General features: G+C 38.9%; 1 protein-coding gene across 2 annotated transcripts in view; it reads left to right on the top strand.

Moving 5' to 3' along the window:
- The window catches only part of LOC122809167 (phospholemman-like), a 935,896-nt gene that overhangs the window by 632,246 nt on the left and 277,977 nt on the right, over nucleotides 1-25,673 (top strand). For both annotated transcript variants that reach the window (XM_044080456.1, XM_044080455.1), the window contains one exon: nucleotides 7,984-8,013. In XM_044080456.1, coding sequence (XP_043936391.1) covers nucleotides 7,984-8,013 — 30 coding nt within the window. The remainder of the gene's footprint in view (nucleotides 1-7,983; nucleotides 8,014-25,673) is intronic.

Below are 25,673 nucleotides of genomic sequence, written 5' to 3'. Positions count from 1 at the left end.
CTCCTTCCCTCCTTGTTGCCTTCTAGTCTATGCTGTTAATCTCTCCTAACAGACTGCTACAATATCAAACTAGTTCAAATTCTTACCTAATCCTTTCACATATTCTTGTACAGTCTCATCCTGCCACTCTACTTTAGTTTTGTTTCAATTTCCCATCCAGCCTACTTAATTTTTTTCAGTTTCCCACTTTGCCACCCTAAAATCCTAATGTCATCCTGTCTCCTCACCCCACACCAATGTCAAATAATCACCACTCTAATACAAGCAGAGCTCCATCCTGTCTACTTTTCTTTCAGTTATTTGACTTCCTTGCATTCCCGTTATATGTGGTCATAACTGGTGCATTCTATCCCACATCTCCATTACTAATAAAGTTGCAAAATTCTCCCCCTCATACTCACTAGCATTATATACCCTTGTGAATTAACATCATTATGATTAAAAGTGACCTCACTGCATTGAGTGCTGTACAGATCTTCTACAGTTTACTCTGTCATCAGCAGTTTCACTGCACTCTTATACTTCAATTTTCATTCAAACTACTCATTCCCACCTTCCCCAGAAACATTTCTATCTATCCTAAATATTTCCTTTTGATTTCTACCTAACCCTTTTCCACAAAGTGCTTTTCTCCACCGTTCACACCTGTTCATATTGCATCCACTTAGCTATACTTATCCCATATTATGTTACTGCTTTCTCAAAAGATATTATTCTGTCTGCTTCCCATCCCATCAAGCTTTACACAATGTATCCCTTTGTCTTTCCACTTCTTACACTCAAGACTTAACACATAACTCCTGTTTTCTATAAGCATCCCATATGTCCTCAGATCCACAAACATTCCTAAGTTTCAAAACCACCCTCAACAGTGTTTCACCTTTGATAAATAACCTTTCTGCAATACTTTTTCTGCTTTCTTTTCCCTAACATATACATCCTGGGGTCTACTACAGTAAACCGACAGTACACAACACCGACAACCACAACACTGACATCACAAGAACAAAACCGCAAAAACACGAAAGTTGACATGTCCGACAAACCACAATCCCAACAGTTAACAAAACAAAAAGTTTGCTGTTCCACACAACACACACACAACACAAGCACACCAACAACCTAAAAACCTACACTACACCTTACACACAACTATCTATGCACTAACCTTAACCCAAACCCTAACCCTAAGGTCCATCACTATTGCACACTTACCTTACCCGCACCCACACCCTAACCTAACTCACTTAATCTGCCCCTAACCTTCAAGTCCCTCACTATCGCACACTTACCTTACCCGCACCATAACCTGAAGTCCCTCACTATCGCAAACTTACCTTACACGCGCCCTAACCCTAAATCCCTCACTATCACACACACACCTTACACGCACCCTAACCCTAACTCACTTAATATGCCCATAACCCTCAAATCCCTCACTATCGCAAACTTACCTTATCCGCACCCTAACCCTAAATCCCTCACTATCGCACACTTATCTTACACGCACCCTAATCCTAAATCCCTCACTATCGCACACACACCTTACCTGCACCCTAACCCTAATTCCCTCACTATCGCACAGTTACCTTACCCACACCCTAACCCTAAGTCCCTCACTATTGCACACTTACCGAGTCGTGCTCACACGTTTCCCATGTCGGTGTTTTCGCTGTCGGGATTACAAGTTGTTGGTTATCTGCTCCATAGGTCTTCTGGCATCGGTGATGTAATTGTCGATCTTCCGAGCTTTCGGTCTACCATAGGGAACCCACATCTTGACTTCACCACTTCCTTTTCACTACTACCTAGCATTAGCCACCACCACCTATTTATGCAACTGTGGTAACTGGTCACCCTACAATGTCACGTTGCCAACCCTTCTATATCAGAGTATAGATATCTGAGCTCAATCCCCCCAACCCCCAGTATGAAATGGTTACAAGTTATTTGTAAATATGACACTGCGTTCTCATCTGCTGAGTGTATGAAGTTGTGTTATCCATGTGTAAACTGCAGTGTAACCATCATGTATAAGTCCTGAGCTCCACACTAACAAGGTTCACTTCCTACTTTGGCACAGTTGTGACTGTTGAGGCTGCTGATTCTAGACAGCACTGTGCCTCTAAGGCTAGGACATGCAGGTAAGCAGCAGTGCAACAGGATGGAAATGGAAAAGGGCTGCAACAACTGGCACTTTAGTCTCATTACCTGCAAAGAGGCAACATTCGAGTGAAAAGAAGTCACAAAGAGTGTCCCAGGATCAGCAAATAACCCAATAACTAAAGTAAAAGAAAAGTATAAAGGAAAGCAAACACGTGCTCTACAGTGTATATCTCATATTTCATATAAATTTTATTGGCATATGCCATAATAAGAGACAACAAGCAAAGCAAGAAAGTATTAAATTAATGTAGTGAACTACAATGCAGAAGATGACTGCTGAAGGAAAGAATTTAGAAAAAACTAAAACTAAAGAAAAATGAAATCAGCATGGTTTCACAGCAGGAAGGTTATATGAGTTCACTGCATAAACAGAATACTCATTTTAAAAGAAAGGATTGCTTTGGTCTGCTCCTAATTCAGTAATACACCTGAAATGGTACAGTATAAAAGGTTTAGGCACACATTTGGCATATTTGTAATGGACATAAGGGTGCTGGAATGGGTGAATAAGCAGTGGTCACTACTGTGAAAGTTCCAGATCATTTTTCTTTTTTTTTATGAGTCACCCTGCAGACGGTCTAGAAGGAAAAGCAACAGCAGGGTTAGTATAAAATAAAGTTTTTACAATATGAGTCAAGAGCTAATAAGACTGGTGAATTTAGAAAACCACAGCATTTTAAATTAAATTGAAAACAACAATGTAAAGTAAGTATTTTGGCAACAGAAACCCAGAAAAAGAATGCATAACTGGGAGAAGTAGCAGAAGCAACACAAAAGTGAGCTTGGGGTAGTTATATTAGATGAAGCAAACAGGCTGCAAAAGTCAGAAGAGAACTGTAGTAGAATTCAGGGAGGTTTACAAAGACATAGTACTAGGAAAATTAAAAGGTACTGTCCCACATTTTCAATATTGGAAACATGTTCATCACAGCAATACAAATAAGTAAACCTCTTCAACTTCACTCAAACCATAACCTGTCCAGCTCGCACAGACAAACATTCCAATAAACAGTCAACACTAGATTGGATTCTAAGTAAAAGACCACATCTACACTACCTAGCTGGATGCCTGCCAGACTAATTTATTGACAATTCTCCAACCTTTCTTTACACATACACACTCAAAATAACATCTACAAATACATCAGTAGTACAAAAAACTTCTCCCCCTCTACCTTTAACCTATTGCTTCAACAATGGGACTGGACTCCACTTAAACACCTCCATCTTGACCTGGCTGTCCAATATTTTAACAACACCTACCTTAACATACTTAATAGTCTTGTTCCCACTAGAAAAGTACACAAAAAAGCCAAGCAACTACCTTGGCTATCAAATGACATCAAACTGTTACTTAAACGTAGGGATAGAGCATGGTCAGCTTACCAGACTACCAAAGATACATCCAATCTCTTAGCATATAAACAGCTTTGGAATTTAGCTAAGAAACAAATCAAAAAGGACAAACAAACCTACTTCTGTACCAGTCAGTAAAAGCACCTAAACAACTTCCAAAAATTCTGGCAAAATATTAACTATCTCCTCAGCCCTGATCATAACCCAACCCCTACCCCTGCCTCTTCTAACAACACTGACCCTATAACTACACAATTGAACTCCCACTTTATTAATTCCATAACCATCCTACTAGGTACCCAAACCATCCAGCCACTTACCCTTCCCACTCCTACCCCAGACAACCCCAACCCCTTACTTTTAATACCATTCAAACTAGCTACATAAACAAACTCCTAACCATGCTAAAACCCTACTGTCTTGCTGCTGACCAACTTCCTAATGTATATCTAAAGATTGCTGCACCATCTATCGCCAACCCCATATCTATTTTTATCAATAGTTCCATTACGAAACAGTACATCCATCTTCTCTGGAAAATATCTCACATCATTCCCCTCCACCTTTTATACTGTACCATTTCAGGTGTATTACTGAATTAGGAGCAGACCAAATCAATCCTTTCTTTTAAAATGAGTATTCTGTTTATGCAGTGAACTCATATAACCTTCCTGCTGTGAAACCATAGCCATCCTCTCTCCCCCTTGCAAAAATCTTAGAAAAGTGCATCCACAATCAACTCCTTCACCACCTCCTTAGTCACAACCAGCTATCTAGTTCTCAGCATGGCTTTCGACCTAAACATAGTACTAGTACAGCTCTAATATCTTTCACCAACACCATTAATCATCTCATAAATGAGGGTCACGCTGTCTCTTCTAACTTTCTCAATATGTCCAAAACCTTTGACATTGTTTTGAATCAACTACTTCTAAACAAACTCTCATCTTATGGCCTCACTACTGCATCCCTAACCTGGTTTCATAGTTATCTTTCCAATCGTCAGCAAGCTACTAAATGGGCAGACAGTCTCTCCCCCCACGCTCCATCTCAGTCAATGTACCCCAAGGTTCCATTCTTAGTCCCCTCCTCTTTACCATATTTACTAACAACCTCAGCTCAGCAACTCAACTGGCCCACATTAGCCAGTATGTTGATGAGTCCACACTTATATGTTCAGCTTCTTCACTACAAGAACTTCAAATAAAAATGCAAACTTCCTTTCAGGACATAGAAAAATACCTCTCAGAGCATCAACTCATACTTAACCCAAACAAAACTAAGATAATAGTCTTCAGAAACAAAATAGCCAAACCAGGTCAGTCCCCTCACAATCCTCTCCTCAAATGGATCCAAAGTAGAACCCACTAACCAGACTTCTAGGTGTCACAATAGACAAGAATCTAAAATTTGACAAACATATTTCTCTGACTATCAAGAAAGTTCACGCCAAAGTTGGCACCCTCTATAGGGCTAAACCATACCTTACTCAGAGTGCCAGACTAGCCACTGCTCAGTCACACCTGCTTTCCACCCTCCTATATAGATCTCACATATTCACAAACCTGCATAAGACTGAGCTCAATAACCTCGAATCCTGCTACAACAAAATCACCAAGTTTGCCACTAATCATCCATACAGGACTCACAACTGCACTTCCCTCTCCCAGCTCAAATGGCTAGTACTCCCTAATCTCTTATCACTCAACCAAATGGCCATGGCCCACAATATAATCTACCTAACCCAGTAACTGCCCAGCTATTTCTAACTTTGTCCAGCCTAGTACTAATACCTGGTCCCTCAGATCCTCCAGTAACCTAATGCAAAAGGTTTCCCGTTCCCACAACAACCATGGTGACTCCCTTTACTCCCACAAAATTGCCAAATTATGGAACACACTTCCACAACCCATCACACAAAATCCTTGCCACCATGAGCTCAAACAACTCCTAAACTCCTAAAGAACTACCTAGCCAAACACTGGCTTTGCTCCTGCTATTCTCCAGGCAATTCTTCCTACCTCCCTGTACCTTATCTTACCCTCTACTCTAACCTCCTGCTACACTCCCTCCATCTCTATACAAACTCTGCTGACTCATAACAGCTTCACACTGTTCCATTGATGGACAGTGACTCTCTGATTCTAGCCCATACTGTACATACATTTGGAACAGTAATTAATTCCCTGTCATTATTTCACTGTTGATATATGTGTATATTGTTCCTAAATTTACATTGTGCTTTTATGTTGTGTATTTGTATTCTGTATAAGTTTCACAATGGCTTGTCCTTCCAATTGAGACTCTGTATACATGTGTACACTGTTGTTTGTACTCTCTACTGACTACTGTATTATAAAATTATTATTACTATTGCAAGCTTTGTTACTGCATGTGGAACTTTTCTGTCCAGGCCTCCACTGAAAACGGGCTTCTTGCGCATTTGAACACTACCCGGTTAACAAATATAATAAATAAATCAATAAAATAAATAAGAGACAACAGCAACAGAATGGTCAATAATCTCGGTCTAACTCCTGTAGAAAATAGAAGTGTTAGCATGAATAGATGAAGGAAATGACAGAAATCTTCATATAACTCAGTTGTGTAACATCCAAACAAAATATTCATAAAATCAAAAAGGCACAGTTTGAGGATACAAGGTGGACAGCTCAGAAGAGAGCTATGAGGAAGTATTACTTCACATATTGTTTGGTAAATGACTGTAGCAGCCTTCTTTGTAGGAAGTAAAATTTCAGTGTCTGAATTCAGCAGACCGTAGGTCAAATATAAAACCATCCTAATGAGATGTGGAGAGGTAAACTGTTAGGTAAGTAAAGCCTACTCATTGTCTGATACAAAATGGATAGATTGAACAGTATAGGTTTGCATGCTTTAAAAGATATATTTACTTAAACCATTCAAGAAAGAAAAAGAAAAGCAGTGATATATACAACAACCTTCCTCTTGGACAGGGTAAAGGATTTTGTAAATAATGCATGTGTTTCCCCATTTTCATCATATCCATTGCAGTTTATAAATGTTATAAAATGAAGCAGGGCTAGCATATTGATACATAATTGTGTGTGTATGTGTGTATCTCTGTTTATATTGTTATATTACTAGATTTCATTTTACAGCATCACATTTAAAAACCGGCTTTGTACATAAGGTATTGTCTCAAAAAAAAAAGTAATGTTCAGTTCTATTTCATTTTAGGACCCTGCTAGTCAGTATCAAATGTCTGGTTAGTCCCAGTAGTACAGAAAAAAATATATAATGTATAAGTATTCAAAGAAAGTCAGCATTTTGACACTCCAATGTCTACTCATTGACTAGAGTATGGTTATTTTCCAAGTTTGCTTAAGTTCTAGCATTACTTAAACTGAAGCTACTCTGTTTTACTCGGCAAACTAATTCTGGATTAATTTGCCCTTAAATCTGATTCTGAAGGAGGTGCTCTACTCAAAGTTTTGATAGCTGTATAGCCGTTTGCTCAACTAAAATTATCTAAACAGTCACATAGAATATTTCAGTTAACATAACCTATGCAATTTATGCTGGTTGGTCTTACACACCAACTGAAGTCTGTGCTTTATGGATTACATACTTAACTGTTAACCTAGCCCTCTGTCATAGAGAGATAAGCCCTGAATGTGATCCACATAACTCATTCAATAACTAGCATGGATGCCAAAGGGTTAGGCAGGAAAGGATAGGTATGATTGGCTGATGCTGGCTAATCTATCTTGGGAGGATGAAGATGGCTCAGTTCTTTGCATTGGTGACACCTGCAGGAGTGGGTGTGTATCACTCATAATAATGAGTCTAATGTGCCCATGTTACAAAGTGGTGCACCTCTTGGCCAAGAGACTTGGCATGAGTGGTAGCATGCATATGCCTTCTTAAAGGTGGCATTTGTTAAGCATGCACGCCAGCTGTAGGGGAGAGTGAGATAGGATATTCCTCAAGATCTCTGGAATGGTCACATGACCTTCCCCTCCACATGAGAATGGATGAGATAATTAGGCTGAATGTTAAGAGAATGTATAGAAGACAGGGCTGTGTCCCTGGATGGGAAAACGTGTGCACATTGTGGTGGAGTAACAAATCGGCCATTTGGTTATAGGAAGTGGGACCCATTGGGCCAGTACTGCAGTCTCCCAAAAATAAGGAATATAAAACTCATTGTTAACCTGTAGCCATTTGCTGAATTATAAAGAACTAAAGTAACCATGTAATGTCAGTGTAAACTGGAAAATAGAATCGGCTAATATTTTCTTGTCCAAGATCTTGTATAACAATGATAAATCAAAGCTAATATTTTGAAGACAATTGTATACACAGTTTTCACTTTCAGTGAGAAATATGAGTCCTGCATGAACCATACTCTGTAGTGCTCACTTTGAAGATGTAGTTCCATGTAGACATAAATTCATTTCTGTTTTTTTTTTAATACAGGTAAGAAAGTGGACGATCCCTTTTATTATGGTGAGTACAACATGAGCAGGTGTTTTAAAATAGTCCCTTCTTTATAATTTGAATGTTCTACTTCATCTCTTTTCTCACTGTTGTTCCACTCTGCAAAGTATGTACTGCTTAAGACTACTGATAACATCTCTGAAAGCTAGCTCAAGATATTCATTTGTAATAAACTTGTTAATATTCCTTTCAACGATGGACTCTCTTTGGATTTATTTTCCATCCTGTTAAAAAAATGCACTTCTTTTGCTGCTGAAATACAAATGTGTATGTGAGTACTCCATGAAAATTTCATTCAAGTTAAACATGAAATAGACTGATTAAAACATACACTACAGTTACTGAGAATTCACCCATCAAGAGGTATGTGACTATGATGTGAATGGTTTATTTATCAAGACAGGTAATGAGTTACGGAAACGTGTCCTACAGAAATGTAAGCAACTGTGTGGTTGTCACTAAAAAGTGCCAGTCTGACCAATCCAACTACCAACTTTTCTTTTCTATTAATGTTCAGTGACTCTCTATTGCACCAATTGTTGATTTTTTTCTAGTATAGCTGACTTTCGCTTACTGTATATCCATATTGTAATTGTATGCTTTACATTTATTTCTCTTGTATAAAACTGCATCTGTTGTTACTGGAGCTTTTCACCCTTTGCCACCACTGAAAGGGGACAACCACAGCCCAGACAGATAGCCTTGTCAATAAAAGCAATAAATAAATTAATAAATGGAAAAATAAATACATACATTAACTGATCAGAATGATCTCTCTCTCTCTCTCTCTACTCACAAACATGCACACGCACACATGCACACACACACACACACATATATATATATATATATATATATATATATATATATATATATATATATATATATATATATATATATATATATATATATATATATATATATATATATATACGCACTCACTCACATACACATCAAGCATGTATCTTTCAGATAATGTCTTATATAGGTATAGAGAGTCTTGTTTGTCAATGAACTTTTTACTGAATAAGAGCTCAGCAAATACATTTGACTGAGATTTCGCTTCTTGAATTAGCATAATATAACTAAAACAGGACTTTTTCCTCTGGTGCAGTGGGAAAACCCTTCAGACACCTTCAACATGTGCTTGCAAGTAACTGTACTAGAAGTAATGAATATAGTAACAGATATGAAACAAGTGGAATTGGGATCTTTATAAAAGGATAGGAGGAAATTACATAGAAAAATGGGAATTGTGGGAGTAATGCATGCAGAATAATGTTTTGGAAGAGGAATGAAGTTTAAAAGAATGCAAGATTTGAATGAGCCATGTCATGTTTCACTGACAATGACTGGATAGATTATACGTAATGTATAATATTTGCAACTAAAATTATGTCAATATGTTTTTTTCATTTGTATAAATGTATGATTGTCTATGTCATAATTGATAGTTTAATAAATATGGTTCTTGTTTAAAAAATAAAAAAAAAACAAAATAAAAAAGTGTTTGCAAACTCTCAATCTTGTTGTTTGGTATAGTAAGATACAAGATTGCTCTCACACTAAGAAGCAGTTCTGTAGCACTGTAAGTTTAGCCCTTTCACTGAAGTTTGACATGCAAGTGCCATAAAAATGTAGTCCCTGATTTAGAATTTGTAGAACTGCATGACTTGATCTATGGTATTTGTGGTTTAGTATGATCTCTGGAAGTTTGACATATACCACATAACTAACACTCTCAGTTAATGCTAGGAAATAAAAGGGATATTTAAATATGAGAATGTCAGATGAAGTTCCACTTAGCAGAACTGGGATAAGGCAGTGTTGAAAAGGAAACTACAAACCAGTTAATTTAGTCGCTATGATCAATCCACTTGAAGCAAACTATTATGTCATGATTTCTTAGAGAATATTCAAAAGGTGCCATTAATTGTACTTTTATCACATTCATAGTCATGTTTTCAGTAACAAACATGACATTTCTTAGCCCAGTTTCAGTTTTAAGAAGTCCAAGCCCTTTGTTCTGTGAAGGGGTTATAGGGAGGTAAAATCCACATATTAAACAATGCCTTTAATGGCAGATTGATGCTCTGCTCCTTTTTAGTTGGAAGTACTTTATTTACCTTAGGTACTTTTCCTGTGTTCATATTCCTTCCTTATCTCACCATGGACAGCTACAGAAAAACAACAAATTAAAACAAAACAAAAACAAAACATATAAGACGTAGAATACACTTGCAAAAACAGCATGCACAATTTAATGAGACAAAATAAGCATCGTGTAAGGATACGAGATACAGAGGGTCAGAATAAAGAATCATAAATAATCTGCAATTTAAATGGATATGAACTACAAGAAGAAACATTGGGATGTGTATTTTTTTTTTTAGATTGATGAAGAAGGGTGCAAGGTTTATGAAAGATTATTGCAGAAACTGTATGGATACCTGCTTTAACATCTTAACATATGGCGATGAGTTGTCATGCAATAGGAATGCCAGTATTTTATTTTAGCTTTAACTCTGTAAAACCTCTGATTTTAAAATAAAAATGTTTTCTCACTTATAAAACAAATGAAAACTATTTTTTGTGTGTAATTAATGTACTGGGAAAATAATTAATGTTGCTAAACTAAAACAAAAAAGCTGACTATATAATGAATCTAGAAGTGAGGCATACAAATACTTCTTCCCTGGGATTCATGAATAATTGTGTAGGCTTTGCATGAAGCCTACACAATGTTTATGTCTTAGCATGATGAGCAGTGTCGCTAATCGCATATGCATGCTGCTCATCACGCAATACAAATACAGGCATGTTTCCATGACCAGCAACAGTCTCTGAGGTCAAGAAACTATGATGAGCAGCACAAGCACACACAAAAGTAAACAGGCTTTTCTATGGGCAAATCTGTTAAGTGTGCTAGTGCAAACATCACAAAGAGCTACATAAGGGAAATGCATTATGTAAACAGGCAGGGAAAGCATACTGACTGTGCTGTGCACATCAATGAAACATATGAATACAAAAATAAGTAAGAGGGATGTGAAATGGCATGGGCAACAACAAAACATGGGTTACCAGGCAGGAAAAGTGTACTGAGGTCAAGGTTGACAGAAGTTAATCAGCTATATACAGAAAATGTAGTAGGTGAGGGTAAATGTTCAAATTCTAGTATGATAATTGATTTGAAGGTGTTTATGTCACAAAGACAAATTTGTAATAGTAAAATTTTGCAATTTGTATGCCAGAATGGTGATCACAATTCCTGAGCAAATGTAGGTAAATAAAAGCCAACATTATATTACAGGATGTAGCAGTTACACAAATTCTCAATGTAACAGAGGGGATTTACAATGATATATGAATGTCATTGACATGCTGAGCTGAGAACGCAGTTCACAAGGACAGTACATAAATAATGGGATATTTGCACAGACTGCATTTTGTCAATATAACATGTTAGGAAAAATAAATGACGGAACCTCCTTTTGTAAGAATTGAACCCATGCCATCAATGACAACACTAGTCTGTGTGTGAACTGTGTACACCACAAAAATAGGCCTAACAGATGTACAAGGAGGATTGCCCTTGAAGGGAATTATACAACTCAATATTGTAATACTTATGCATCCCATATGTGGTATTACAGTTGTGGGAGGAGAGACTGACAAATGTAATACCCTTGCGAAAGGCATTCCTGCCTGACAAAGTATTGTGCTAACAGATAAGAATAGTTGCAAACTCCACACAATGATGCAATGTATTGCCAGCATCTGCCATAGGAGGTAGGAACGGGTATTGTCACAAACAAAGGAAATTAATATGTGAACTAAGATAGGATCCCTGAGAATGAATGTCATATCAGCATGTCAGACTGATGGCAATTAAATAAGAATGCTCATTTGCAAAAGCAAAGTTTGTCTTTTTTTTTTTTTGGTTTCGCTTCAGAAGTTCGAGTTTTCGAAAATCGATCTTTTGCTTACGGTTATTTGCAGTTCGAGATTTTGTAAATTCGAGCTTCTGAAGTGAATCCCTGTACACATACCACCCAAGAACTGGAGTACTCTCTTGTATACCACAGGACTGAATGCATGTGCCAATGTAGCACTCTCACCATCACACTGGCAGAAGAAATGTGTACTTTCAGGAAATACAAAGCTACCTTCATGTGAGTTTGTGTAATATATATATATAGGCATAAAATATTGTAAAGCCTATATCGGCTGATTACATCTTATGGTTTCACCTTATAAGTAGGATAACATAATTAATGTATTTTAACAAGCCTCGTATAAGTTTTTGATGAAGGGCAAATAATATGTGGATAGAGTGTCATAGGTAACTGCATATACACACATATTCTATGGTCCGAATACACTGAATATTTTTATAAATATTCCGTGTATGGTTACTACGGCATAAAAGTATTGAGTCAGACTTTGTTAAGAATTCAGATAGTAAAACAGTAGTAGCAAGTTTATATACATAAGCTGTTTATATAAGTCGGTTATAAAGTTTTGTTTTGTATTATGAAAGTAAGGAAATCATAGTACTACTATTTTTATACAAACGTGCTTTTATCTGAACGTTTTTTATCCCAATGTGTTTTGATTTGAATGTTGCTTTAAATGTTGAATTGCTTAATGAGCTTTAACATGTGATGTCTATATAATGAGAGAATTATTTTTTTTTAAATTTTAACAGTCTGATGAAGCTTATGTGAAAGCACTTACCTGCTGTACACAAATTAAAAATTAGGACTTATTTCATTTCATAAATACGGAGTACTTCGTTTGTTTTATGCACGGTTTATGCTGTAGTTGTTGCTAAGCTTTGGTTACCTCTTAGCTGTTTTACTTGGACTAACTATTATCATATAACATTGAGTAGGTATACGAAAACACACATGTAGCCCCCTGCTGTTGTCACTGTGATGGCAGAACAACAATTATGCACAATGTGGATAAAATCCTGTATTGGAACACATGCCTTACTTAGGCAACAGCATACATTACATCATCTCATGTCTTTAGTCCTGAGGAGGTGTCTTACTACAACTGTGATGGAAGTACAATTTATTCAAATGACAGCATCAGTCTTCAATACAGCCTTTCCAAAGGAAATGTAGAATAAACACTTGAAACAGGAAACAACATCTACACATGAACATTGCACACATGGGTGACAAAACTGTTAACATATATGCTGACTGTAAGCAGTGATGTTGGGATTTGAAATATATAGCTGACATCACAGGATAATGAAGGTTTGCTGAAATACAAACACAAATACAGATTTATTTGATGACTTTGACACCACACATTTCAATGTATGACATCACCATTGTGTGTTACTTTCATGTTTCTGCTAAAAAGTTGTTGCACATCACAAGCAAAGCATATAGATACACATCATATATGTATTTGCAGCCTGTTCTGTACAGTAAGATGAAGAAACACTGACTTAGAAATGACAGTCATTCCTGTATTCAAGCTCCCTGCTTATGTATTGGCACAATCTACAAACAAGAGTATTGTATGCATGCACCAAAGGATAAGTCTAATTACATGTGAGCCACAATGCTTCTTGGAAAGGATGACATAAGCTGTGTCATGTAAAGAAGATGTATGTGCAAAAATGACTTCTACAGCTTTGTGCAATTCTAAATGTAATCAATACTGTGAGGTGTAAGGTACTCCTATGATTATTTGCATTCATACGCACACAATGGACTAATGTCTCACTGCTGTATTTGAACCCCCTACCTATTGACTGACACAGTTTACAAACCAGTGTATTATACACACATGCCAAAGGAGAGGTCTGACTTAGTGGTATAAGAGTGTATTATTGAAATGATGACATCATCAATTTGCTGCAGACAGTATGCATTTCTGGACATAGGTTCATGGGTGTGTTCATAGGTGTGTACTAGGCTAATGGCCCTGGAGCCTTTAGAAGCCTTGGCCATAGGATTACCTTGACATTGTGCCACCCAACTTTAGTTCCCAGTGCCTCTGTCGTGTAGAGCCGCTGGAGTGATCCCTGGGCTGAATTTTCTATTTTCCATCCACTCATCAAGATTTTTCTTGAAGAGGCCCAGTGTGTTGCTCTGTTTGACATGTATGGGAAGTCTATTCCATAGCATGGGCAGTCTCTGGGTTATGAACCTGTCTGGGTTATGAACCTGTCTCTCCAGCATGCTGTGTTGATTGTGGTAATGAGGCTGAGGTCTCTGGAGTGTGTGGTGCGGAGGGATTGGGATTTCTATAGATGTAGCATTTCTAACAGAGCTGGGTCAGAGATGGCTTTGTAAGTCAAGCAGAGATCGCCTCTAAGTAGGCGATATAAGACAGAGAATAGTTGGAGTTTTTTGAGTCTTTCCATATAGGACAAGTGTTTAAGGCCAAGGATCCTCTTTGTGAGATACTTTTGTGGGCTCTCTAGTTGTTGCAGGTGTTTAGTGAGGTACATGCCAAATGGAGCATTGTACTCGATGATTGGCCTAATGAGGAAAAAGTAGACAATGACCTCTTTTTTCCTGGATGCAAAACCCTTAGTAATGAGATTTGCCACATAGAAGGACTTTCTGACCACAGTGGCAATGTGGTGGTCAAAAGAGAGGTTGCTGTCAACCTGTGTTCCCAGATCTCTTATAACACCGTCTGTGTTCAGTGGACTATCATAGATGTGGTAATGCATGGGAACTGGGTTTTTCCCAAAGGGATAATGACACATTTTTTGGCATTGAGCTTAAGGCCATGGGTCTGACACCAGTTGTTGATCTCAATGAGGCCTTTCTGTAGGATGTCAACTTCACTTGGGGAGTTAATAATAGCTCCCAAATTGCAATCGTCTGTGAACTTTGTCAGCCAGAGTCCCTTCATGTCGGCCTGGACTTCAGTGAAGTAGATACGAACCCTGTGGGCCTCCACTCGAGACTGGTCAGCAGTCTGACTTGGAGTCAGCTACTTTCACACTGTGGATTTTGTGAGCCAGTTTGCAATTCACCTAGTGTTATAGGGGTTGATGCCTAGCTTAGTGAGTGTTTCTGTGATTCCTGAGTGGGGAATGGTATCAAAGGCCTTGGCCAGATCAAGGTAGGCCATATAAACCACCCTGCCTTCATCCACAGCTCTGGTAACTGATTCAAAGAAGTTGACCAGGTTGAGCAGGCATGATCTACCTTTCACAAAACCAAACTGTATGGGATCCAGAGTTTGGAGATTTCCTATATCCTTGTTTATTAGGTCCATGATGATGCATTCCATAGCTTTGCATATCAGACTCGTCAGGCTAATGTGGTGATAGTTCCGATGGTCTGTAGTCGCTCCTCCTTTGTGGAGAGGGATGACTGTAGCAGTGCACCATTCATTAGGGACAAAGCCTGAGGTGAGTTTGTGATTGAACAGAGCACATAGGTGAGGTGCCACTTCACTCTGTAGTTCATGTAGAACACAGCCAGGGATATTGTCAGGTCCCATAGAAGCTGTATTCCTGGCCTTGGAGGGTGCTGTTTTAACCTGTGCAGCATTAATACTGGGTGTTTGGCAATCTACTGGTATTGTGATTAGTCCTTTTGGGGGAGAGGAGGGTAAAGTTGGCACTGAATCTGTCAGCCAGTATGTTGGCAATATCTATTGGCACAGTATAGGAGGTACCATTGTGCAGTAGCTCAGAGCAAATCTGGTTATTGCCATGGAGATTCTTTACATAACTATAGAAGGCCTTGTGGTTGTCTTTACCATCTGCTGCAATTCTGTTTTCATAGCTAGCTTTAGAGGATTCGATGAGGGACCTCCACTTTTTGTTGAGGCTGATAAGGGAGTTTTTCCAGTCTTGGGACTTCATCGTATTCCTAATCAGTTTCCTCCTTCTGTTGTAGAGTTTGTTTATGGCAGGGGGCCACCAGATTGGCTTCCTGTTTTTGGAGGAGAGCATCTTGGTTCTATTGGGTATGGCAAGATCCATGGATTTGTGTATGTGTTTGTACAGTGCATTAGTGTATGATTTGGTAGTCATGCAATTATTCTCCATTTGCATGGGTGCTGTGAAGTTAGCCACCTCTGTTTTTAGGATCCCAAAGTTAGCTTTGGAGAAGTTTTTCTTGGTGGTTACCTTTGCGGGGGGTGGGGGGGTGTGGATTACCAAGTTGATTAGTTTGTTGTTGGATCTAACCAGGGAAGAGTTGACTATTGGTGTAGAGCAACAGTCACCCATGTTATTAATGACCAGGTCAAGGATGTTGTTACCTCTAGTGGGGGTAAAAACAAGCTGGTCCAGGGCATTGGAATTAATGTATTCCAGGAAAGATTGGGCAAGTGTATTGGTACATGAGTAGATTTTCCAGGTCTGTACTAGAACACCGAACTTTCAAAATTTCAAGTGTTCTAATATCGACCCGTTTTCAGCGAACGCTGAAAATGTCGAAGAAACAGAAAACCAATTTTTTTTTTTCCTAGTTAAAGAATTTGGTTGTCCGTTTCTGTTGCTTTGGTATTTTCAGTGCTGTGGTGGAAAGTTACGGGTCAGGTTCAGATAAGTGTGCGATTGTGTGGATGTGAGGGTTAGGGTGGGGTAAGTGAGTTAGGGTTAGGGCACGGGTCAGGTAAGTGTGCGATTGTGTGGATGTGAGGGTTAGGGTGGGGTAGGTGAGTTAGGGTTAGGGCACAGGTGAGGTGACTGTATGATAGTGACAGACCTTAGGGTTAGGGTCTGGGTTAAGGTAAGTGTATAGTTAGTGGTGTATGTATAGTTTAGTGCATGGTTATCTGTAAGAGTTTAGGTGTATGTGTGTGGATTGCTGTTTGTTTGGTGTGCTTTTGTTGTGTGTATGTGTTTTGGAAAAGCAAATTTTTTTCCCTAGGAAAAAATTCACTGTTCTGTATGTTCGCTGTTTTAAATTTTCGATTAATAGGGTTCAATATTAGAACACTCGAAATTTTGAAAATTCAGTTTTCTAATATAGACCCGTTTTTCCAGTTAATGGAGGGGTAATTGAAGTCACCCAGTATGAGAGTGTTAGGTTGGACCCTAATATTCTCCAGAGTGTTTAGGAATGTGGAGTGTTTGTCTTGGGACATGGTTGGGGTCCTATAGCAGGCTATGACCTGAATCGCTGTCTTACCCAATGTTAGCTGCACCTGAAGTATTTCTGACGTGTTATGTTGGGCTACCAGTCTGGAGGTGTGTGCATCCTTTATGGATATGGAAACGCCACCACCTTTGGAGCTTCGGTCCAAGTTCTGGGGCCGAAAGGTGTGGGATGAGTTATAGCCTGGTAGTGCATGAGTGCTTTCTGCTGCTTTGAGACAGGTCTCTGTTACAGCACAAACATCAATGTTCTCCATTTTAAGGAGTACTTCGAGCAAGTGCATTTTGAGACTTAGACTTCTAGCATTGAGCAGCATGACCTTCAGATTGCATTTATTTGTAGCTGTTACGGTAGTAATTTGGTCTTTGGAGCACCTTCTAAAAAGGCACTATAGGGATGCAAGAGCCTTGGCCAGTATCCAGAAGCCCAGGGGTGACCGATGCAGGCCATCTCTGGCAAAGCATCGAGGTCTGTCAGTCATGTTATCCCAGGCAGACAGATACTGGATTCCCTTAGAATGACACCAGAAACGTAGCCATTTGTTGAAATCAATTGTTTTCTGCTTGTACTGTGATATCATTCTGGGTGATGGTAGGACGCTGCTTAGGGATAGAGTCATACCCACCTGGGCTACATAATCTGAGAACTTCTCCTTGTCTCTTTTCATGTAGTCCAGGGTGGTATGTCTCAGGTCATTCGCACCCACATGTACAGTGACAGTCATATTTGTACCTGTTGTTGAGGGACCTGAGTGCATGCATTATGTGGCAGATCCTGGCACCTGACAGGAAGTTGACTGTTACTTTCTCCTTATTCAATATAGTGAGTGGGGCATCATTATCGAGTCACCTATGACTAGGGTGTTGGGCGTGCTGTTTTGCCTTAGGGGCTTTGGTTGAGTAGCACGCTGTTTAGGAGAGTTATGCATCTCATGATTAGTGTTGTGTTGTGGTGGTCCAACTGGACAGACAGAAAGGGGATGTGAGCTTGATCTAACCATGTAAATGTTTCTCATGTGTGTGGGTCAAATGAGCACACCTGTTGACTTAATCCTCCTGTGATGCAATGGAGCCACTAACACACAGACAAGTTGATTGTTGTGAGATCTGAAACCCCTACTTATCTAGCTACTCAGTATAGAGGATGCAGTACTTAACACAAGCATCACTGCAAAAGTCTGATAGGCGTAAGGGTGTACTTTATCCAGGATGACATCAGTTTGGTGTTGCTGAGAAGATGATGGTGGAAGAAGGGTCTGAAATTCATGTGAACTCACCCTACAGTCTATAATTAACTCCTGGCTACTACTGTATTGTGGGCAGAAGTAGTTAACATCCTATTTGCACAACTCCATACACACAGACAGACTGCTGTGAGATAAGAACATCCAACCTGTCTAGCTATGCAGTCTAGCAGATACAGTACTTAATTCAAGCACTACGATAGACATCTGACCTTCATGATGTGAGAGTTCACTTTATACAGGATAACATCTGTGTAGTGATGCAGACAAGAAGGATCTGACATTGATGTGGGCTCACCTTACAGTGTAAAATTAACTCGAGGCTACAGCTGTTTTGTGGACAGCAGTATTCAAGGTCTTATTTGCACAACTCCACACACACACACACACACACACACACACATTGACCATGGTGAGATTAGAACCCCATATCTATCTATCTATGCAATTTGTAAGAGACAGTACTGAATGCAAGCACTGCCACATAAGTCTGAATTTTAAACTGTGAGTGCAGTGTAGATAGTTTTAGCTTCTTAGTCTGTGTCAGAGAAGATATTGTGATATTGAAGGTTTTGTGTCAATCCATATTTGTTGATATGAAGGAGTAAGGTCAATGTTATGATCAGTTATGCAGACATACTGCTGACTTATGTCAGCTATGCTGTCATTAGTATGTACTGCAGAATTGAGAGGGATATGTACCTGCTTGTCTTGTATATATGAGACACACGCAGCTGGAAACATGATGGATAATGAATCATTCATGGATCATCAGGTTATGATAATATGTAAGCCTTAATGAATGGTACTGATATTAGCAATAGTATGCAGTCATGCATGGGCAATGTGGACTGTGAATACAAAGCAAAACTTAATGTTCCAGTGCAGGAGGAATAAAAAAATGATGCCTTCTGTGCATCAAGGCTGTATGTGGTTGTATATTATATTTGTAATTGTCAGTGCTGCAGTGCAAACCCAACTGTCCAGAATGAAGTGGTCAATTAACCACAAAGTTCACTGCATTCCACCTGAGTACATTACACAATTTCAAGGTAATGAAGTAATATCATCCAGTAGCAATACTTATTTATGTTCCCCAAATAATTTCCTAAAGAGCAATGCTGAGAAATGTATTTGCACAAATGTTGGCAAAGTGTTAGCACTTCTGCAGACTTTGATATGCTGAACTTGGACTGCAAAGTATCAGTGTTTAGTGTTGCTCATTTTTGCCCCCTGGCAAATTCTGCACAAATAAGAAAATATAGAGGAAATGTTATGATTCTGATCACATTTACAACAGATCGCCTTTTTCTTCACTTGTTTCATGCATATGCTCCACAGCTCTTGTTATACCTTTCAGTGTCAGCTTCACAGCTCAAATCAAAAATTAAGTGTTGTGCCTGCCTTCCCCATTTGCATGATTGTACGCTACAAGCAAACAGAGTTCTGTGCTAAAGGAAACAGTGAAACACTGCAATTGGTATGTCTTCTACAGCTCAAACAGACTTAGGGAGATGGGCAGCCGTCAGCACACTGGACAGAACTTGGTGGAGGAAATCTGCCTGTCAGCCTAGCTTTCTCTGTGGCACAAGGTGTACAGTCTCTGAGCTAAATGAAAGCAGCTTTTGACTCCAGTATGCAGATGACTTTACAAAGATTGTCAGAATGTGATTACTATATTAACTTTTTGTCATGAATTTAAGAATATGTAGGAGTGACTATTATAAATATGTTACCTGGCAAAAACTGTGTATGTAGTTGGTGCTGAAATAATCTTCTGTACCTACTACATATGAGATATGCTTCAAAGGGAATCACAAATTAACTGGGTGTACAATGATGTGTAAGGCAAACACTCACTGCATTATGAAATTACACGTGAAATGCAACTTAGCATGATGGTTGCTTGTTGGCAAATGTCATGCAACTGCTGAGCACTACATGTGATAAAACAGAAGGAGCTTACAGAGATATACATGCAACTCATTCACAGCATAGAAACTTAAAAAACAGGCAATATGAGTTTCACCTAACATTGGATATGAGCCGTTGTCAAGATGAAAAATTAAGTTTACAGACTTGATCATTACTTATAGACCCCACCAAGGAAATGCTACTTCACACATATCAAAATGACACCTTTGAAGGGACAGTGATATACTATGTAGCCAACAGAAAATGTAGGTGTCCTCAGTATTAATGAGCCATGCTCTGTATCAGTAAGTGATGTCTGTGGGGATGAAGAAGCTGTAGGACAGTCAAAACTGATGATGACATGGGTAGAATAAGGATGGATTAATAATTTGACCTTATGGCGTTTGCAAATAATTTTTTGCAACAGTATTTAAAATCTGTTTATGATAGGTTGTTAATGGATAAAAATTAAGTTGTATGTCATTAAATATATCGTGAATGTATAATGTCACAGTAAGAAATAATATGACATACATCTGGACTTGAACCTTTGATGCTATGGCCAAAAGCAATCTTCAAACAAATGATTTAAGTCAACACTCCACAGAGAAAGCTACACTTTGTTACATCTAGTAGTCAAAGAACTGCTACTGTAACTGTTGCAAAGTATTGCCTTTATTCTGCCTTTACTTTGTATTCTAATAGCACAGCATGTTTGTTATCCTTGTGTGAGGATAACCAGACTACTGCTGGTAATGGCAGCACCTAACTAGGTTTTGCCAGAGGACATGAATGGCCATGCCTCTTCTCTTGGCATTGGTGCATGATGCCAATGTCCATGCAAATGCTGAGGCAAAATAATTGAAAGGCTTCCTTATGGGCCATTTCTGACTATGTGTGCTGCTTGTGATTCTATTTTTTGACCAAATTAAACATGTGAAAAAGGGGTTGATAAGAAAATGGTGAAATGGGGAGGCAAGCAGAGACAAGGACACAGGGGAAAGAATAGAGGAATTTGAAGGAGGTTAGTGGGAGACAACCAAGCTATCTACCTCTTCATAACATAAATGTAAACCTGTAGCCAGAACTTGCGCTGATTTTTGGACTGTCATCACACCATGGGTAGGTGACAACAATAGAATTATGTTGTACAACTAATTGTACAAAATCAAGTTTGTCAAGAAGACACATAGGTGAAGTGGAGAGCTATGTATGCATCTTTTTTTTTTTTTGTAGGGCAGATTCCCATATTTTTCTTTTTTATTTCAGTGGGCAGGAATGTTGGGAAGGTGCTTAGGAATATGAGGGTCAGGTGGGAAGGTTAGGTGAGGAAGTAGGTGCAGACATACAGGACAAACAAGACAGACAAGGATACCATGATTGGGAATATGTAGAGGACATTGGAGGCACACCTGTGTCAAGCCTGAGAACAGTGAGAATCTAGTCCTCACCCTCAGAACTGTCATCACTGTCTTCTGTCTCAGTTTCCTGTGTCAGTGCTCAGCATAGCATTATCTTGGCAATATGATGAGCCACCTTTTTGACACAGCCAATTCGGGCACCAAGGCCCCTTTCATAATACCTTCCACCAGCCCAGTCAGCTTTTGATGGATGACAAAATCGCCACCTCCGCTAATACTACTCCTCGAGGGTACCACTGCCCCAGCTGCCAGGGAAGACCCACCTGATGAGCATGTGACAGGTAGGGCAGGAGCTGTGGAGGCAGCACTGACAGCTTGGGACCCTGAAGTGCTGGGTAATGTTGCTGCAACAGGCCAATCTGCAGTGGGTGGTCTACCTCTCTGTGTTGCATGTTAGGTTTTGTAAGCAGACATGTATGACAACAGAACACTTTTGAGTCATACAAATTATCCCCCTTATAAAAAAGAAAGAAAATTTTAGAGAGAAGGGGTGGGGTGAGACAAAAAGTGAGAGAGAGAGAATTAGATCCATGGCATATCACATGACTATATAATTTCAGAAAATAAACTGTTATGATTATCCAGTCTATATACCTTTGGCACATCTGGGTATATGGGGAAGGTCTTACTCTGTTGTACCATTAATAATCAAATGCACTGCTATGATATCAGAGATGCAACTGTTTATTACAGTATTGCCATATTACATACAGTTACAGTAGTTATTAGGCTTACAGTAAGATCTGATGCATACATACCCTGTGCCTGTCTGAGGTGAGTTAACCTCTCTTGGTGCACCTCAGGGTTCACTGCAATGTCTTCAGCAGCTGGACAAAAAAGAAGAAAAATAGAGGAGACATGAAAGCATATTGAATAAGAGTTCTGGCTGGGTACTGTGTTCTGTATCATTTACTACAGATAGGTCAGTATACTTACACAGCAGCGGGATGTGAGCAGTCTGAAACTCATTCTCCCATCAGCTAAGGAGGTCATTCTTGCACCAATTCAAGTTACTATAGTGGTGGAGACAATTCTGTCTGGTGTGTGGGATGCCAGTTACATTGGAGACAGATTAGCTACTCTGTTACAGCCTCGGTCTTATACTGTGAACCAGTATAGTCCCCCTGCAGCAGCCTATGGCTCTGGCACTTCATAAAGAGTGCCACAAATATCCTGGACTCCTCAACACCCATCTTTGTGCTCTAAATTCAGCACCACCATCTCCCACACCAGTAAGAATTGGCACCAAATTTGAATCTCTTGTTTAATAGCTAGTCCACAAAAAGTGCATTTTGTTCCATTATCAAAAATATTCTGCTTAAACAATTACACACACAATCCCATGCTACTTACAAAATTAATTTATCAAAGCATTAATGAGACATGTATTGGAATAAACATAATTATGATAGACATTTGTATGTAGTGTTACCTTCCTAATCAAAGTGTTGCTTGAAATTGCGTTCTGACAAACTTTGTAAGAAAAAGTGTTATCTGGATTTGAACCCTGGTGCTCTAATCAGTGCAATTACACCTTGCATCACGGAGACAACTAAACAGTATATGGATGTTCTCCACTTGGTACTGTGCAGACTGCTGACATTTGTGCATTGCCATTAAGCCTGTTTACTCTACAAAAGGCTTCCCAAGTAACATTTTTCACTTTTTTTCCTAAAGCAGGTAAGCTTGATTGTGCACTGCTCAGGAACTAGCTAGTACACGAATCAAGAGGCTGGAAATAAAAGCATATGAAGGTATGACGACTGGAAATAAAAGCATATAAAGTTATGATGAAAGTGACTCCTACATCAGGAGTAATGATTTTCAAAGTCCATTCACACTGTACCCCAGAGAAACTGTGTTAAGGGGCCAAAGGCAGTTCATTTACAGCTTCTGCCACAGAAACAGGTACGCAGCATGGGCACATCACTAACTTATTACAAATACTGCTTCAGTGCCAAACATGTTTGCACTAATGAAGACTGCAGAAATGAAATTGTTCACCCCATCAACCGTGCCCTTTTTGCACTCTGCTAACCCGTGGTGAAATTACAAACACAAAAGAAGATGTATTTTCATTCCGCACAAGAAATCACAAGCTGCATTTTCACATCTGCTGCAAACATTCCAAGCAGCATGTAGCTTCAAACCCTGCATCCTCTTTATATTTTTTAAAATTATTTAAATTAACCCATGTGCTGCAATGATACTTAGATGCAATGTAGAATTTATTCTCTTACTGTATTCGGAGTGCTGCAGCAAAGCACACCTTTGCCGTTTGAAATGCGCTAATGATGGCAAGCCATATTAAAGTTCTCAGTTTGTTTTTTTGGGAAGTGGTCTCTACTTCACTGCTTCGTAACACTCACACTCAAAAGTGTGCTCTGCCAAAAATGTGGGCAAATGAGGAACACAAAAAAAAGGAAAAGCAAAAAAAAAAAAAAACAATTGTCAGTAGTAACAACTAAATATAATACTAATGAAAAGGCAGGATTATGAATTGTTCTAGATCTGTGGGTGGTACAACCTGATCATTTACTCTGGATATATGCATTACCTCTATCAGACAGTATACTATCTGGAATTGAACCCTCAACTCAGCGAAAGAACAACACACTCAGTTGTGCTTCTTATCCTTCTTTGCCACTAACACATGATGAAAAAACAATGTGACTTTCTCATTTGCTTGAACAAGTATAGATCAATGCCATACTGACCAATAATTTACACTACCAGTAGTCCAAACCATTTTAATGTCTAAGTAGCCAACACTGGCAGCTACTTTTTTTCTTTATTTTCTGTATATCTTTCCCTTCTCTCAGCTTAACTACAGAAATGCAATGTCATGGCCATTTATTTGCATCTTTGTTTCAATGTGTAATATAGCTGGTCAGCATTTAAGACAGATTTTAAGCAAAGGATGGACATTGTCATTGTTGTTAAGGTTGTTCTCGTAGCTGTCAAGGTATTTTTGATTTTTTATTGTAAATTTACTCAGCATGATGCAAACTTTTCAGAGAGAACTTTCATTTCAGGAGTACTTGTAGCAGTCAGAGCAATCAGAAACAGTTGTAAGCCATTTGCAGCTAATAATTGTTGCATCTTCCTGCATCCTGCAGTCCTAGGGTATGTGCATGCAATCGTGTAGCTACCTACACCATGTTTACATCTCCTGCACCAAGTGATTTTTTTTTTTTTTTTTTGGTATTCGGGAATGCTAATGATTGCACAACTCATTTGTATCTTTCACAGTAATAAAAGGGCTTAATCTACACTATTGAAAGGTAATGATATAGCTATGGAAGTGGAAGGAGATATTAACTGGATATAGACAGAGCATTACTGAGAGTTATTTAGAAAAGATTATTTTGCAAATCACTGGACTATTTTATAAGTTATGTTTGTCTTTTACACAAACTGCTTACATGTTCATACTTTGAATGTATTTTGATAAGCAATGGGAAAAAGCATTTTGCAATGTATGCTATTTTAAAATTTCACTGCCTCTGTACTGCACGTGCCAGCTCTTGCTGTGTTATTCACATAACTGTGGTTACTTCACAAAATTGTTTTATCATTTGCTGTTCTGTGATTGTCTCAACCATGTGGGTGGCTCATTGGCTAGGATGAGTGACACATTGGATTGGGAAGTGTCTGTGATGGTACATCTGTTGGGGGAGGGCTGGCATTCCCATGTCTTTGGTGTCACCCTTGGCCTACTACATCCTCCCATCCTGTAAGAATGATGATGACTGTGCCATGGGACTTTTTCAGTTGGGTTTGACTTAGGGTTGCATACATGTTTCATGCACAGAGTGGATATGTATGAGACTGACAGTATGCAGGTAGTTTATCTTCTTACACATTTATTCATATACTACAGGTTCCACACTTACCTTGACATTACTGAAGTTAGGAGTCATGTGCTTTGGGGCTGTCTCTGCTTGTTGCCATCCATGCACAGACAGTACATGGATAAGTAACGTTTAT

The sequence above is a fragment of the Protopterus annectens genome, chromosome 8.part0 (assembly GCF_019279795.1).
Source record: "Protopterus annectens isolate FY-2018-M chromosome 8.part0, PAN1.0, whole genome shotgun sequence".
NCBI lineage: Eukaryota > Metazoa > Chordata > Ceratodontiformes > Protopteridae > Protopterus > Protopterus annectens.
This window is presented reverse-complemented; position numbering and strand designations above follow the sequence as displayed.